We start from the raw sequence: 15168 nt of genomic DNA, 5'->3' as shown, positions 1-15168 counted from the left end.
GTAAAAATAAAGAAAAATCCCCAAACCTCCCTGCACTGTCGTCTAGTTTTGTGTCAGCCACATAACAGCTTCCTGAAATAAAGCTGAAGTATGCTAACAGATGGGATTAAAGATACGAAACAGAGGACAGCTTCACTGCTGGGAGGTTTGCACAGCACCTGTAAATCATATCTTTGCATACATGTACGCAGTTCATGTGTTTGCATTATTATCCATCATAAACTCCCGTCATGGAGGAATGTGATCCCCCCTTAAAGTCATCCCCAAATGCACAGACAGTCTTAAATCTTCAGCCAGAAGAAGAAGAAGGGCTGCACCTCACAGCTCCTCAGCAGGCTGCTCCCAGCATTGGACAGCCTCTGTCCACAGTGCAGAGCAGCACACAGCTAAGAGTCACATCTTTGCACAGTTCTCTTATTACAAAAATGTAGAGTGTATGAATGTGCAGTAAATATACAGGTATCCCCACATGAATCCTCCAACTTATACAGAATAAAGTTTTATTATAAAGTCCTGGTTCTTTAGAGCAAACATCTGTCTGCAGTCTGGATGGTTTTTACGTCACATTTTTATTCTTTTAGGCACTGATTTGAGGCCAGTTTAAAGTAAAATTAATGGCTTGAGACGGTGAAATAAATAAATTACTGTCCTCACATTACTGTGTCTGAAAACACTGCAGTATAACCTTCAGCATCTCTCGAGTATTTGTGGTGAAACGGCCCTTTAAGCACAGGGTAAGGTTTTGGTCAGGCTGTCACTTTAATGTTCAAAAGCTGCTCCTTTTAAAGCCTCGTCGCCCATAAATCTCTGCTAATATAGTGGCGACAGGACGGTATTTATGTTTGTGTGAATAACTAAGACTCTCCTGTGAGATCAGACTCCAAACACACACAACACCGCTAATGAAAACAAGCTGATGGCGCTGCGAGAGGAAAACCTCTGGTGATTTAACACCTGAGCTGTGAAGTCCTCTGGGAAACTTCAACCTGTCAGGAGGTGCTGGGGTTTTAGTGTGTGTCAGGTGCTATTTCATTCTCCCTGCTGGGGGACTCGGAGCTCTGCAGAGTGGTGCTGAATCATGTGGCTGATTGCAGAAGAGGTGAGTCGCATCAGAGCTGCAGGGGAGAAGTTTGAAGTAGCAGGATGATTAATATGATTAATAGCAATATGAAAACGTCAGCGCGATGCTGTGATTCTAATCCCCCGATCACTGACTCACTGTCTTGTTGACTTCAGCTTTTTCACTGTGCTCGACTCGTGTTTTCTCCTTTTTACAATCCTGTCTTCAGCATTTCGATCCCTTCTGTAATTCCTTTTCTTTCCTCGCCTCCTCACTTTTTCTTCAAACCACCAGAGTTGGCTCTAGACTGCTGGAGGTAGCCATCATGAAATCACCTACTAGTTTGTGAAATGTTTTAAAGCCTGGTCTGTACCATTTTTGTAGCACGTTTATTAGCTGGAACCAGCATCTGTAAACTGTGTAGGCTCAAATATCTGTTAGGCACCGACCAGAACTGGAGCACAAACAAAAATACACCAGCTGCACAAATACAAACCGATATATAACCGATATAAATGACCATCATTATGGATGGATGCTCCCTCTGACTAGGTAAAGTTATACTTACTCCACACTGAATGGTAAAGTCCGGTTAAAGTCCAAGCTGATGCACAAGCTCAGCTTCCAGAATTGTGACTCTGTTTGGTAAAAAATGCTCAACCAAATCTTTGACTTTGTTATTCTAGAAATAAAAACTCTTTAAATCCATGTAAACAATGATAAAAAGCACGACCTGTGTAGTAACGTTGAATAGAAAATCTTCTCACTACATGTTTCTTTCTGTCTGCTGCATTTACCAGACAAACATGAACCTTATGTTGTCCACTGCTCCCTCACTCAGTCGTTCGTCTTCCCCGCTGATGGTTTGTTCCTGTATTCCTCCCTCTGGTCCTCCAGTGTCCCAGCGAGACCTACGATGCTCTCCACAAATCCACCAAGGACTTCCCAGATGAGGTGGTGAGCTTCATGCGGCAGCATCAGCTGATGTGGGAGCCCGTCCTGCCTCTGGGCGGCCGGCCCATCTTAACCCGCGTCAACTCGGCCTACACGTTAAAGAAGGTTGTCGTGGACAGGGTGGACGCCGAGGACGGACCGTACGACGTCTTACACCTGGGCGCAGGTGAGGAGGACGAGGGGAAGGAGAAGAGGGGAGGGAAGAAAATGAAAAGTATCGAGACTGTGGAGGAAAACGGACTCGGTGTGCAGCTGGGACTGAAATCTCATCAGTTTGTTACCAGACAGATCAGTTGAGCTGATTCAGAGTGTGATGGAAAGTGTGTAAATGAAGCAAAGAGAGTTTAGAAGTTTACAGAGTTACAAGGAGGCAAACTGGTGACGTTTTCTCTGGAACGCAAAAAGGTGTTTTGTGGGTTTTACACTGAGAACAGAGCAAAACTTAATGTTGAGATAAAAGGTGAAAAGACCGTTTTGACTTTGAAACAGTAAAACGATAAAAGAAGAGGCAGGATTGACAAATATCGAGCTGTGAGTTGTCTTTTTTGGCTGAATCTTCACCAAAGGAGGTTGTGGTGTTCTTATGGATGCACTAAATTCCAGTTTAATAGTGACATGTGAATTTTAGGAATAGCTGGAAATCTTTGAAACACAGAAGGGATTTCTAACACGTCCTGTTTCTAACGTGTTCTTTTAACCTTCTTTAACACATTTCCCTGATTTAAAATTTTTAATATTTTGTAACTTTTACACCCATGAATCATGAATAATTCTTCCTCTGTGTTTGAGCCGGAACATCTGCAGACTCTGGAAACATCAGCTTAGTTGGGACACGACTGACAGACCAGCAGAACGTTCAGATTCGGTTCCCGGTGAAACTTTGGACGCTCGGCTGTGAGATTTAAACCCGTCGGTAAAATAAGGTCAGCTGAGGCGGGGCCGAGCGAGCGGGCGTTTGAACTCGAGCGTGTGATTGGACCGTCTTTTAGAGCGGCGTACTGTGGCTCGCCTGTTGTGTGTAAACACGTTTTCATTCATTATCTGTAAGGCGGTGAAAAATGGCGAGCTTTTATTGTGACGGGGTGAATGATTTCCTGAGTGTGTTGGGCCTTTGTTCATTAATGTGCACACAAGTGCGTTTGCTTGTGTGTGTGTGTGTGTGTGTGTGTGTGTGTGTGTGTGTGTGTGTGTGTGTGTGTGTGTGTGTGTGTGTGTGTGCACGCATGATTAATGGCAGCGGTTATTTAAGTGCTGGCGACAGATCGGGGGGCCAGAGGTGCTGCGACTGCTCCATACATCTCTGCTGAGTGGATTCCTCTCCACCACCTCATCCCCCCGTTAGCTCCACATTCACCTGCCTGATAAATGCTCCTTCTAATCTTTCATCTAATACCACCAGGAGGAATATTTCTACATGCTTTCTGAGTGACAGATGACTTTTTTTATTGGTTTGTTATATCCCATTTTAAAAATATCCTACTCTTTAATCACACGCCTGCATCACACCGTTTCGTTTAGGATTGAAATACAGCTTTGAGAAGTCTACAGGTCACTGCGGCCGAGTACTCGTTTGGATTGTGGCTTCTAGTTTATCTGTTCAAATGTATTAAAGTGAACGCAGCTCTGTGCGCTGAAAGCTTACAGAAGCTTCTTTTATATCCAGTCCAGTTAAGTTCAGATTTAGCTCATCAGTCTGCTAATGTGCAGTAAATGGTGCAGATGTGTTTCATTTCTGCTGTCAAGAAAACATGACGTGGTCTGTCATTCAGCACTTTCTGCTCTGCTTCAGGTCACAAAACAATTTTTTCATCCTGAGTTGCAAATCTTAACAAACAGCTCACAGATACGCCGATAGATGCTTAAGTTCGTTTAAATCAAACACTGTAACTTTAAGCTGCTCTGTCCTGTAGCTTTTCACAGACCCTGCTGTGATTGGATGAATAGTGCATGGGTTTAGAAAAGGTTTAAACTGTACTGTGATAGGACCCCACTGTTACAACGAGACAGTGTGCAGATATTCCACAATCAGCTGGAGGTGGTGTTATTGGAGAATGGAAGCATTTAAGAAACGTCGTAACTCGTCCACGATGGCAGAGCGAGGTCACCAAGGTCACATAGTGCTTAAAAGTCACCACTCCAGACATCCTCTGAATTAACATCAGCACAAAAGCTGTGCACCGGGAGCTTCGTGGCATGGCTTTATTATGTTCATACCATCTATCACTCGGACGGACTATCAGCGCTCTTATCCGTCTGCTCCTGTATTCTGATAAACACCGAGGCTGACACGATGACGCCGCGGACACCTGCACATTCTCCCTATCGCCTTATCTGTGCATGTTTGTTTCAAACGGTGAATGATAACAAATGAAAGGTGGAGATGTCTGTGCCTGGGTTTGGTATGCAGGGGATCAGATTCATGTATGTGGGTCTCCCGGAGCGATGAACCCTGACCTCACCTGACTTAATGGAGGTCTTAAATATAAACCCCAAAGGTCAAAAGTGACCTGCTGGTTTCAGTTCAAAGCGAACACCTTTGTGCTGCTCTGTGAGGCTTCAAAGCAACTGTGGAAGTTTAAAGTTTGTTAGTGCTATTTCATCACTGATTAACAGAAACGTGCCTCTGAGAACGAGTCCATCTGTTTTAGTAAAGGTTAAGAAATCCATGATTCTCTCTGAAACTGAGATTTGACTTTTTGCTGTCCTGGATGTTTGTGACAATAAATGAGTAAAAAAACAAAAACTAGCGGCTGTCCTCGCTCTGCCTGTCGTGCTTCGTTTATGTTTGACTCTGGTTCAGTTTGAAGCAAATAAAGGACCCAGTGGGAAACACATACATTATTTTATAGAAGCTTGTTGGATTTGTTTCATCTCCAGGTTGTGCTGATTTGTGGTCTCGGTGTTTAGAGTCTAAGAAAACAAAAATGCAGGGATCAGTATAATCACAAAGCTACCAGATTACATTTTTTACTGTGAAATTAAACGTGGTGACCACAGGCATCGAAGCGCATCATTACTCAGTGATGAGGGCACACTTGTTTGACAGACATGTCTGCAGACACACACACAGCATGCAGTAGCCTCACAAACAGCTGCAAACACACACGGTTTCCCACAGCGGAGCTTTATGAGCATGCTGGCGTGATGCGAGCGAGCGTGTTTGAATGCCTGAACATGCAAACGTACAAATGCGCGCCCGTCTGCGTCTTCAGCAGTTGATTTGTGTGCGTTTGTGTTCCATATGGTTTTGCTGTGTTACATCCTAAGTGCAGTGTGTGGTTTCACCGTCACAGCTGGCACGTGTAACAACAAACTGCCATAGATTGTGCGCGAGGTGCCTGTTTAGCGTTGTTACCAGGGTTACCGCTGTGTCCCGTGCTAACGTGGGAACGAGCTTTGGTCGTGTAGCTTTGTTTTTCAGACGCGTCATCTCCCGAAGGGGCTTTCCTGGGAGGCTGTTGTGAAACAGAACTCCTGGCTCTGCTTCGGGAAAGATATAACGGGTCAAACTTTCGCTGTTCCTGCTGCAGTTTCTCTAAAGAGGGGCTGATGCATTCTTACTGTTTCATCACGCCGGCATAAATCTAAGACCGTCTTTGCAGATGTTTTATTGGGGCAGAGTTTGGTTTCAAAGCTGAAATGAAAACGTGTGTTTTGCTGCAGGATTCCCACACGTCGGTCAAAAATCCTCTTTTATGTTGCAGATGATGGGAAGGTGGTGAAGGCGGTGTCTGTCATTAAAGACAACTGGGTCACAGAGGAGGTCATACTGGAGGAGCTGACAGTCTTCCAGGTGAGATGTTATTACAGGTTTGTGAGCGATGGAGAGCACTGAGGTGGTGATAATGCTTTCCAACCTGTTATATCCACATAGCTCTGTGTGATTAACGCTTTCCTGATGACAAAGCAGGTTTACTTTGTGACTAACAGCCCTCAGTTTCTCCATCAGAGAAAAACAGTCAAAATAAAAGGATGGATGTAGTTGCTGGGTCTGAACAGCTGATGTGCCTCCTGTGGTTGCAGAAACGCTTCCTTCCCGTAGGCGTCTGTTGCCGGGGCCTCTGTAAACACTTCCCTGATGAGTTTGTGGGCTCGGTTGTTTCTTTCAGGTCAAAGTGAATAAATCATGAAGTTCACTTTGTAAATTTTGGTCATTCAGAGTTTCAGACGGGGCCGATTCTTCACTCAGGACTTCACAAAATCAGTTTCACAGTCAGGTCTGTGTCTCGCTCAAACACCAGATGCTAATCTGAAGATTTCAGGACTGGATTTCACAAACCAACAGGTGACATCATGGTGTTTATGCCCATGTTTTATATTGCCAGGCCAAACCCAAGTCTCCTTTAACAGCACCTTTTGATAAACTGGTCCAGTCGCTCAAGCGTGCGAGCACCCAGAAACTGAGCCGTCTGTCTTTGAAGCTCTCTCTGCACGCCTCACTGCCGGCACCACCTGATTTCAAACGAGTCTCCCACAGAACCTTTAAGCCTCGAGCTCAGAGGCGAACTACACGGGACTTTTATGGCTAAAACCACAGGGCTTGTTTCCGTGACTCCCACTGTCCATCTGCCAGGCCCGGACCGTGTGATCGAACATCGTTTTCTGGAAAAACTCCACTAAACACAAAAACAGATAGCAGGGCACATATTTCCCAAGGTCATCTGGGTAAATAAGCTAATGGGGACGGCAAAGAGAGAGAAGTGAGGGACGTGAGGAGGGATGGATGCATCAGGGTGAAAGGAAAAAATACAGCTGGACTAAATGTGGAAAAAAACACAGAGGACAGAAATAGAGTGAAGGATGCAGGAGAGGAGGAGGGGGATAAAAAGACGGGAGAGAGGGAAGGAAGCAGAAAGTTAAACGGAGAAATGAAACCCAGCCGGTGCTGGAGCTGAGGGCAGGTGAAGGAAGAGAAGCCACAAACAAACAGGATGCCACACACACTCGGCCTGTTTACTTCCAGCTGAAATTAAGACAGGAACAAACCCATTTCCAGCAGACTCACAAAACAGCCGGACAGCTGTGGGCAGCGTATGAAACGAGAGCTTTTATTTCTATGGGCTGAAGTCTGCGGGGGGCTGCGGGGGGTCGGGCTGCACCCTGACCGAGTTTCACACGAGCTCGTTCAGTTTCTGGCTGTGACAGAACGCAGGATAGTCGTATCACTGTAAAACACTTTCTCTCTCCTTCACTTCGACTCCTCGGCTCAGCGCGGTCAGGGGTCGTCGACTCCCTTTGTGAAACGCTTTACCCAGTCAGTGAGCCAGAAAAATGGAGCTGGGGGGTAATTTTACCCCCCGAAGAAGAAAGAGACTTATTAGATTTCTAATCTCAGTAGTTGCCCTGACCTCAGCCGCGAGTCGCTGCGAGGCATTCCTCAACCTCAAACAGCTGAATTATTGCTGCTTTTAAGGAGCAGCGTCTGTGGTTTGGAGTCAGCCGTGCGAGTCGACCTTTCCTCCCCCGTTCCTGCGGGTTCGTCTGCAAATAAGAACGTGTGTTTGTTCTTTTTTATATAAACTGGGTCGTTTTTGACAGGGAGTAACTAAGTTCATTTGTTCAAGTCCGTCACTTAAGTAGGTTTGGTTTGAGCATCGGGGAGTCTGGGCTTAATTTCCAGATGCTAACAAATTTAGCTGGACCTGCAGTCGCTGCTCGGGTACAAATAATATTAAATAAGCTGTGAAACACATATAAAGGTTACAAGATACAAGTACTGCCATTAAACGTGCGTATAGAGTCAAAGAATCCTCAAAACTATGCTCACATGAGTATCTGTCCACTATAACATCGATATATAAACGCTGTTAAAATATGTACGTAATAAAAATTAATAAGTGAACCGTGTTGTTTATATATCATGTTGGCCAGTTTTATTCGTCCACTGATTTACTGACTAATAATCTCATTTAAAAGTTTATCTGCTGCCAGCTGCTCCAGCTGTTAAACGCTGCTCGTCTTTGCTTTCTCCCACATTTATTCACCAATAAGAATTTTTCTGAATTGTGCAACAGGAAACTCGAGCCCGATGAAGCCGGCACTGCAGTTACTCCTAAATCCTAAATTATTCCTCGTCTCGTTAATAATTCTCACCTATCACGCTGCATCGATGAACGCCGCCGTCTGTCATCGCGCGTTATCTGTAACTTCTTATATTTATACTTCTCCTCTTCATCCCACAGAGTCCCACTCCCATCCTCAGCATGGAGCTTTCCACCAAGCGAGTAAGTCTCTCTGTTTCTCTCTGAAGCGTCGGACTTGGATTACTTATGTATTTCTGGAGCTTTCTTAAATTAAATAAGTCATTATTTGGTTCATGTCACAGTGATGGTCCTGGTCAAAGAGGAAATGTGTGTTTTTCCATCTGTCCAGACGATTCAGACTAAGATATCTAAAGTATTTAAATTTGATCTAAATATTAGATGTTGACTTTTCTGCAGCAAAATCAGCTTTGAATAAATCATTCTTCTCTGTAGCATCTTTACATCTTTATAGATTTCGGTGACACGAGTCCCCGAAATCTTTCATTTAAAATACAAAACTGAGAGAAGCGTGAACATATATGAAGATTATGGGTGAAACAGGATGTTGAGCAACTTTTTTAGAGTTGTGCAACAGATATGAGCCATGAGGATGCACGGCCAGCTTACAGAAAAGCTCTCCTCTTCCTCCCCCCTCTGCTCCACAGCAACAGCTGTACGTGTCCAGCGAGCTCGGCGTGGCCCAGCTGGGGCTCCAGAGGTGCGAGTTATACGGGACCGGCTGTGCCGAGTGCTGCCTGGCCCGAGACCCCTACTGTTCCTGGGATGGACAGACCTGCTCCAGATACTTCGCCATGAGCCGGAGGTAACGAGGACGGAGAGGGAGGACGTTTATCAGCCCGAGTCACCCGAGTGTGAACACGCTGTAGGATTTACTCTTACTGCGTTCAGCCCTGCTTATGTTGGCTGTTGCTCAAAAATAATAGATGAAGTTCATCCATGTGGCACATTTCAACAACAACATGATTTTTTTTCATTTAAAACAGATAATTGTGCAAACATTGTAAACTTTTCAACACTACTGTAGCTTCATAAGAATCAGAGCAGACAAAGACGTCAGGCACCCAGCTAACTCTGATGGTGTAAAGTCTTTACGGCTCTTTGTGTGACAGAAAGCAGACCACAGGGACATTTCAGCGTACACACTCGCACCTCGAGAGCCAGATATCTCTGTGAAAAACAAGCTGACATGACTCGCATGCACCCCTGCAGACCACCGGGCCACAGAGCCAGTGCAGGTGGGCCGTTGGTAACCAGTTCAAAATATAAAATAAAAGTTTAATGCACACACATCTTCCTGGGATACATCGCCATGGTAACTGAAGCCGCATTCACTGATGGATGCATGAGGGACAGCTGGGGCTTTAGAGTCTTGTCCAAAGATAACATGCAACGTGCAAACTGGAAGAACCAGGGATTGAACCACCGACCTTCCAATTAGTAGATGACTCTGTGTGCACAGCCGCCCCCTAGTTTGACAAACCCCGTGCTGACTTATCGAGCTGACGACCACCTTCGTGTGACCTCTCATATGTGATTGGTCATGCCGGGGGAGCAGGAAGATCGACCTGTGCACGGTGCTGATGCCGGTAAACTGGAGTTTTAGCCGTTAAAATTTTGCAGTGTGAGAACCGAACTTCTTCTGGAGCTTTGACAGCCTCTGCCGTACAGTAAAAACATGCTCTGCTGTCCCTCTGATGGCCTTCAGGATAAAAAACAATGACACAATCTCGTGGATTTAAATCAAGAACACGTTCACGAGCCTTTTTTCACAGATATAAATGAAGTGGAAAATGAAAACTCCTGCATTCGCACTGCTCCAGGAGTAAGTTGGCACCTCCAGTGAACCGCGCTATGATTGAAAGTGATTTTTGAACCTCGGTTCTGCAGATCGTTGCTAAAATAAACATTAACTCATTTCTTTTTTTTAATGACCATGAAGCAGTTCTGTCATGAATTTCTGCCATAAGAAGGGCGATAAAAAAGGTCAAATGGGCGGCGCAGCAGTGACATAAAGCTGAAATGACATCTGTATCAGCTGATCGTGCGCCTGCACAGCCAGTGAGGTTCTAAGACTTGAGTACACGCTGCGCTCAAGTTTCCTCAAACACTTACAGAGAGAAGGATGCAGGAATTGTGATTTTTGGAGTCGTGCAGATGAGTTAAAGCTAAAAAAGGGGAGGATGGGTGCGAGGGCTGGGGGGGTAACGGGGAGGCCGAAGCAGAACGAGACCTGACAAAAGTCTGAACAAACACTCTGTATTTTCACAGCCTGTTCTCACTCCATGTTTCCTCATTCATAATCTCAGTAGCTCCTTTTTCTAGCACCAGGGGAGCGCAGCAACAACAGCGAGGGGGAGGATTTAATGCACTTATACGAGTTTATCTAAAGGCACGCCGTTATCTGCTGCTGCCGCTGTCAGCTGTGCTTTAACCGATGAGTCTGACATCTGCTCGCACACACAAAGCTGCTTTTAACATTTTCAGCATGAATTAAATCATCAGAGGACTGTGCAGCTTTTACAAAAACAAATAAATGCTGATATAAAGCATGAGAGAGGCTCAGTGCATCCATCCATCGTCCATGTTTGAACCAAACTCTGGCTAAAAGTCTTTATGTTCAATCGATTGCATGTTACTCACAGTATCCATGTGCTGGTATCGTCGCTGTTATCTGAATAAATCAAATAACAAATACAGTAAAGAGCTTTGAACCTTCTCGCTGTGAGTCAGGAGTGCAAACGACCAAAGAACGAAGCTCACGGATTCAAGTCTGCTCCTTTAAATTCAACCTAAATGAAGTGTTTAATAAATACAGATTCTAACTGTGTGTGTGTGTGCGCGTGTGCGTGTGCGTGTGCGTGTGCGTGTGTGTGTGTGTGTGTGTGTGTGTGTGTGTGTGTGTGCGCGTGTGCGTGTGCGTGTGTGTGTGTGTGTGTGTGTGTGTGCGTGTGTGTGTGTGTGTGTGTGTGCGTGTGTGTGTGTGTGTGTGTGCGTGTGTGTCAGGCGGGCGCGCAGACAGGATGTGAAGTATGGAGACCCCTGGAGTCAGTGTCCAGACACAGAGGACGGTGAGCATTTCCTCTGCTGATGTGAATAAACTGTTTAAAATATTATTCTCCTGGCAGCTGTTACACAGCAGACATGTCCACACTTACATGTGTATATGTGCTGCACTGTGACCAGTGGCAGAGTGTTAGTGTCACTGTGGGGCAGGAACGTAAACCTGCTGTGTGGGCCCATAATTGATCACATGACCTGATGCTCAGATACTCTGTGTGATCAGGGAGTCTAATATGACACCAGTCATGTGGGCGTTATTGTATTCTTTCATTTCTGCTTCATTATTGATGTTTGTTATTGATCGTTCCATATATTAAATGTGAGCCCCCCCCCCCCCCCCCCCCCCCACACACCTGATAAATCAAAGCTGATTTATTTCGTACAGTAACTTTGTCATACTTAACGTGCAGAATTTTGTGATTCATGTCATTTCTTTCCAAACATGTATCAGACAGATGCCTACGTGAACTTTTCAGGAAAGACATTAAAGTTCTGTTAAAAACTGCAAACAAATCGATTTTACACTCCAAACGTTTTTCCTGACAGATTTAGTCGCGTCTATCAGGACTGACCCATCGATTCACTCTGTGTGACACTCTGGAAGTTTCTTAAAGTTAGCCGATAAAAGTAGATAAAGTCAATTCTTACACTTGTGTGTGTCTGATATTTATCCTTTAGAGTCCGAAACCATCAGACTGAGATGAATTCTGTACATGATCCTAAATAACTGTTTAGCTTGTGTTAGAGAAAAACAGAAGTGGCAGTTTGTCTTTTCCTGAAACCTTTGCTTTTTCTTTTTTGTGAACAGAAAATCCACTGAATCACTGAATCACTCGTCTCACCTGAGAAGGAACATTTAATTACTGGTATTAACTATCAGGAGCTGACAGCACTTTTTAAAAATGGTCGCCTTGTATTTTACAAAATAAGTGAAATTAAGGTAAAATGCCTGTTGTTACCATGGTGTTCTGAACACGGGCATATGGCGCCCTCTAGTGGATGTATCGCATAACTGCGGCTTTCTCTGTTTTGTGGTCAAAAATAACAGAAAACTCTTTTTTTTTTTACAGTTAAGGAAATCTTTCATTTTACAGTTCTATGCAAAAAAAAAAGTGCTTTTTCCTGTATAATCTTTTATCACCTGTGCCGTCTCACATTCAAACGAACATAACTACAAAAGGAAAAGAATCATTTCCATCATTTCCCTGGGAGCATCACACCGTGTGCAGAGCTGTGAAAGCAAAAAAGCAATGCCCTAAGGGTTTTCCTGTGTCTTTGTCAGATTCAGACTCTGTGGAGGTGAAGGTGGTGTACGGTGTTGAGGGAAACTCCACCTTCCTGGAGTGTGTTCCTCGCTCGTCCCAGGCGGAGCTCAGGTGGACGCTGCAGGTCTCAGACGGCCAGCAGCAGACTGTCGGTCAGACACATGAAAGCAGAGAGGTGAGTTTACTGCTCTCTTTTCAGTTTTCAAATTAAAAGCATTCAGGTTTTTACAGATGTTGACAGTAGAGTCTTCTTCTTCTCTCTGCTGTGGCTCATTCACAAAAAACACTATCATGACTTTAGTCTCTGGATTTTCCCTCTAAACGTTCTCCTTCCTCTGGTTTTATTTGTATATATTTTTAGTCCCGAACCTCCAAAGGACAAGACATTAACAGACATTATTTTCTGGCTAAATCTGAGCAAACAGAAACAGTGTATCTCAGAAAGACTTTGTTTCTGCCTGACCAAGATTGGACGTCTAAAAGATGTTTAGAAAGCGAGGCCGTGTTGCATATAAACCCACCAGTGGGCTGTAGAAACAGCTAAAATCCGAACTGTCCCACTGTCATTAACTACCATTGTTCCAAAATGCACTGCTGCACACGAGTGCACACAATATTCTGCTGCACCTCCTTGAATACAAAGAACAGCTCAGACTGAACTTTTGCCGTTCTTTCCTCAGCTGCCTCAGAGCGACGACGACCGCTCCTTCCACATGAAGCGAGGCTTGCTCATTCAGCACCTGGAACAGGCCGACTCGGGCCTTTACACCTGCACCAGCCACGAGCACTCCTACGCCCAGGTCCTGGCTCGATACCGCGTTCGCATTATCCCCAAGCACAGCCTCAACCCAGCTCGCTACATGCAGAGCCACAACCCCAACCTCCCGGGCCCAGTGATTCTGGGGAAAACTGGCCCGGCCGGAGGAGGAGGGATTGCTGGGTTTCTGAGCCAGCCGGGCTCCCCTCACGCACCGCCTTCTCTGCCAGGACATGGGAACTCGTGGCTGCCTCAGCAGCTCCCTCTGAGGAGCTACAAAGACCTGCACAAGGTGGGAAGCAACAGTCTGACCGTGGACGAGTACTGCGAGCAACTTTGGTACCGCGAGAAGCGCCGGCAGCAGAAGCTGCGGGCGCTGAAGATGAAACAGGAGAGCAGGAAGGCTCGCGTGAGGAGGAACAACCCTCCCGAGGTTCCTCTCTAGTCGCCTGGAGGATCAGAGACTGCTGAGGACAACAGATCCTGTACATGCAGAGGACACGCTGAGGTCAAGTCAAGAAAGTTTGCTTCCTGAGCAAATAAAGCCGGCCAACAAAGTGACACTAATGATAATTTACCATTAAAAACTAATATTCCAGAAAAAGTGATTCGTTTGTCTTCGTCCTGAACTCTTTAGTATTTAGAAAGACTTGGAAATGGAAATATAAGGATGTATGTAGAAAGATAGAAACCTGTATCTGTCTCTGAAGTCTTGTTTTTGTAGCTCATTTCATGCTTTTATGAGCTGTCGCTGATAGTTTACAGGCAGATAAATCATTTGGTAGAAAAGTAGTCCAAGTAAGTGTAAGTTAGTTTGCAGCATTCTGTGACAGATGTGCTGATAGATATGAGCTGCAATTAAAGTTCCAGTTATTCACCTATAAACAAAAAAAGCAAGGTCCGATTTAAATTTGGATGATCTCCCCTTCAGGGTCATCTTTGTGTGCAGCTCTGGACTGATGGCATTGCTGCTGTTCTCAGGTCAGCCCCTGGAAGTCTGTTTGAGCCTCTGTGCTGCACACTGGAGCTTGGCCTTAGTCATCGTTCACTTTACTCACCAGGGCTTTTTCTCTCTGTGACTTTGCCCAGTTTTCTGAAAATGACATTTAAGTGAAACGGTCGCTTCGATTTGTTGCACAGGACTTTGACCGATTGATTGAAAAATAGCAGCAGTTCTGTAATCAGTCTGGAGCTGCATGAGAAGGCGAGCTTAGAGGGGAACTCGGATTTATTTCAGACATGCTTTTTCATTTTTATGTGGTTTTTGCCCTGATGACAGCATTTAGTGGGCTTTCAGTGCAAAAAATGAAACAAGTAAATTAAAAGGTCCCTAAAACTGTTTCTTAATGTGTTTCCTTTTGCAAGTGAGGATCTATAAAAGCCAAAATTTCTGCCATGCATGTTTTACACACCTCAGATTGACCCTTTTTATTATTTTCATGTCTCTTCTACGTGTTTAAATATTCAGACCTTTAACACAGCTCAGTGGCTAGCGTGCAGTTTGCATCCAAACTCAGGTTTGACTGACAGTTGGAGGGGGATCTCAGACACACTGCAGACAGACGCAGCGTATTTATATGATCTAACTTGCTGACAGCAGACTCCAGTGTTTGCCCAGTTTACTGCTTCACATGTAACCCTGTTTATTAGAAACTATCGAGAGTTTTCAGCAGGCATCTATGTTTGTTCTGAGACGTAAGCTTCACACATACCTGACGGATTAAAGGCCTCGATGGAAACGCACACATGAAATGGACCTTGCTTGAAACATTATGTATAGCTCTTTACGTACATGTATATTAAAGAACTCTATTTTTCTAGTTTCCTTTCTGTATCCTGTAGAATTTACTGCATTTTGTAAGTTTATATAAACCTGTGTTTTCCTCATAAGCAAATTTCAAACTTTTTTACTTCACAGCTCTAATAAGCTTCCAGACCGTGTAATGTCATCGTCTTTACTGTATGTGAATAAGCCACAAATGATAACTCAGTGAAAATAAAACAAAGAAAAACATTTGTGCATTTTCT

At 44.7% G+C, this 15168-nt stretch overlaps 1 protein-coding gene across 3 annotated transcripts in view; it reads left to right on the top strand.

The window, feature by feature from the left end:
• The window catches only part of LOC308403411 (semaphorin-3D), a 102821-nt gene extending 87667 nt beyond the window's left edge, over positions 1–15154 (top strand). For 2 of the 3 annotated variants that reach the window (XM_080892792.1, XM_080892793.1), the window contains exons 12-18: positions 1958–2180; positions 5719–5807; positions 8197–8238; positions 8703–8860; positions 11062–11126; positions 12401–12558; positions 13064–15154. In XM_080892792.1, the coding sequence (XP_080748918.1) occupies positions 1958–2180; positions 5719–5807; positions 8197–8238; positions 8703–8860; positions 11062–11126; positions 12401–12558; positions 13064–13585 (1257 nt within the window). In that variant the 3' untranslated portion in view covers positions 13586–15154. The remainder of the gene's footprint in view (positions 1–1957; positions 2181–5718; positions 5808–8196; positions 8239–8702; positions 8861–11061; positions 11127–12400; positions 12559–13063) is intronic. The other variant, XM_080892794.1, reaches the window with a different exon arrangement.
• Positions 15155–15168: the final 14 nt, after the last annotated feature.

Source organism: Rhamphochromis sp. 'chilingali' (genome assembly GCF_963969265.1).
Source record: "Rhamphochromis sp. 'chilingali' genome assembly, chromosome: 9".
Taxonomy (NCBI): Eukaryota; Metazoa; Chordata; class Actinopteri; order Cichliformes; family Cichlidae; genus Rhamphochromis; species Rhamphochromis sp. 'chilingali'.
Note: the sequence above shows the minus strand (reverse complement) of the source record. Positions and strands in the feature narration are given on the sequence as shown.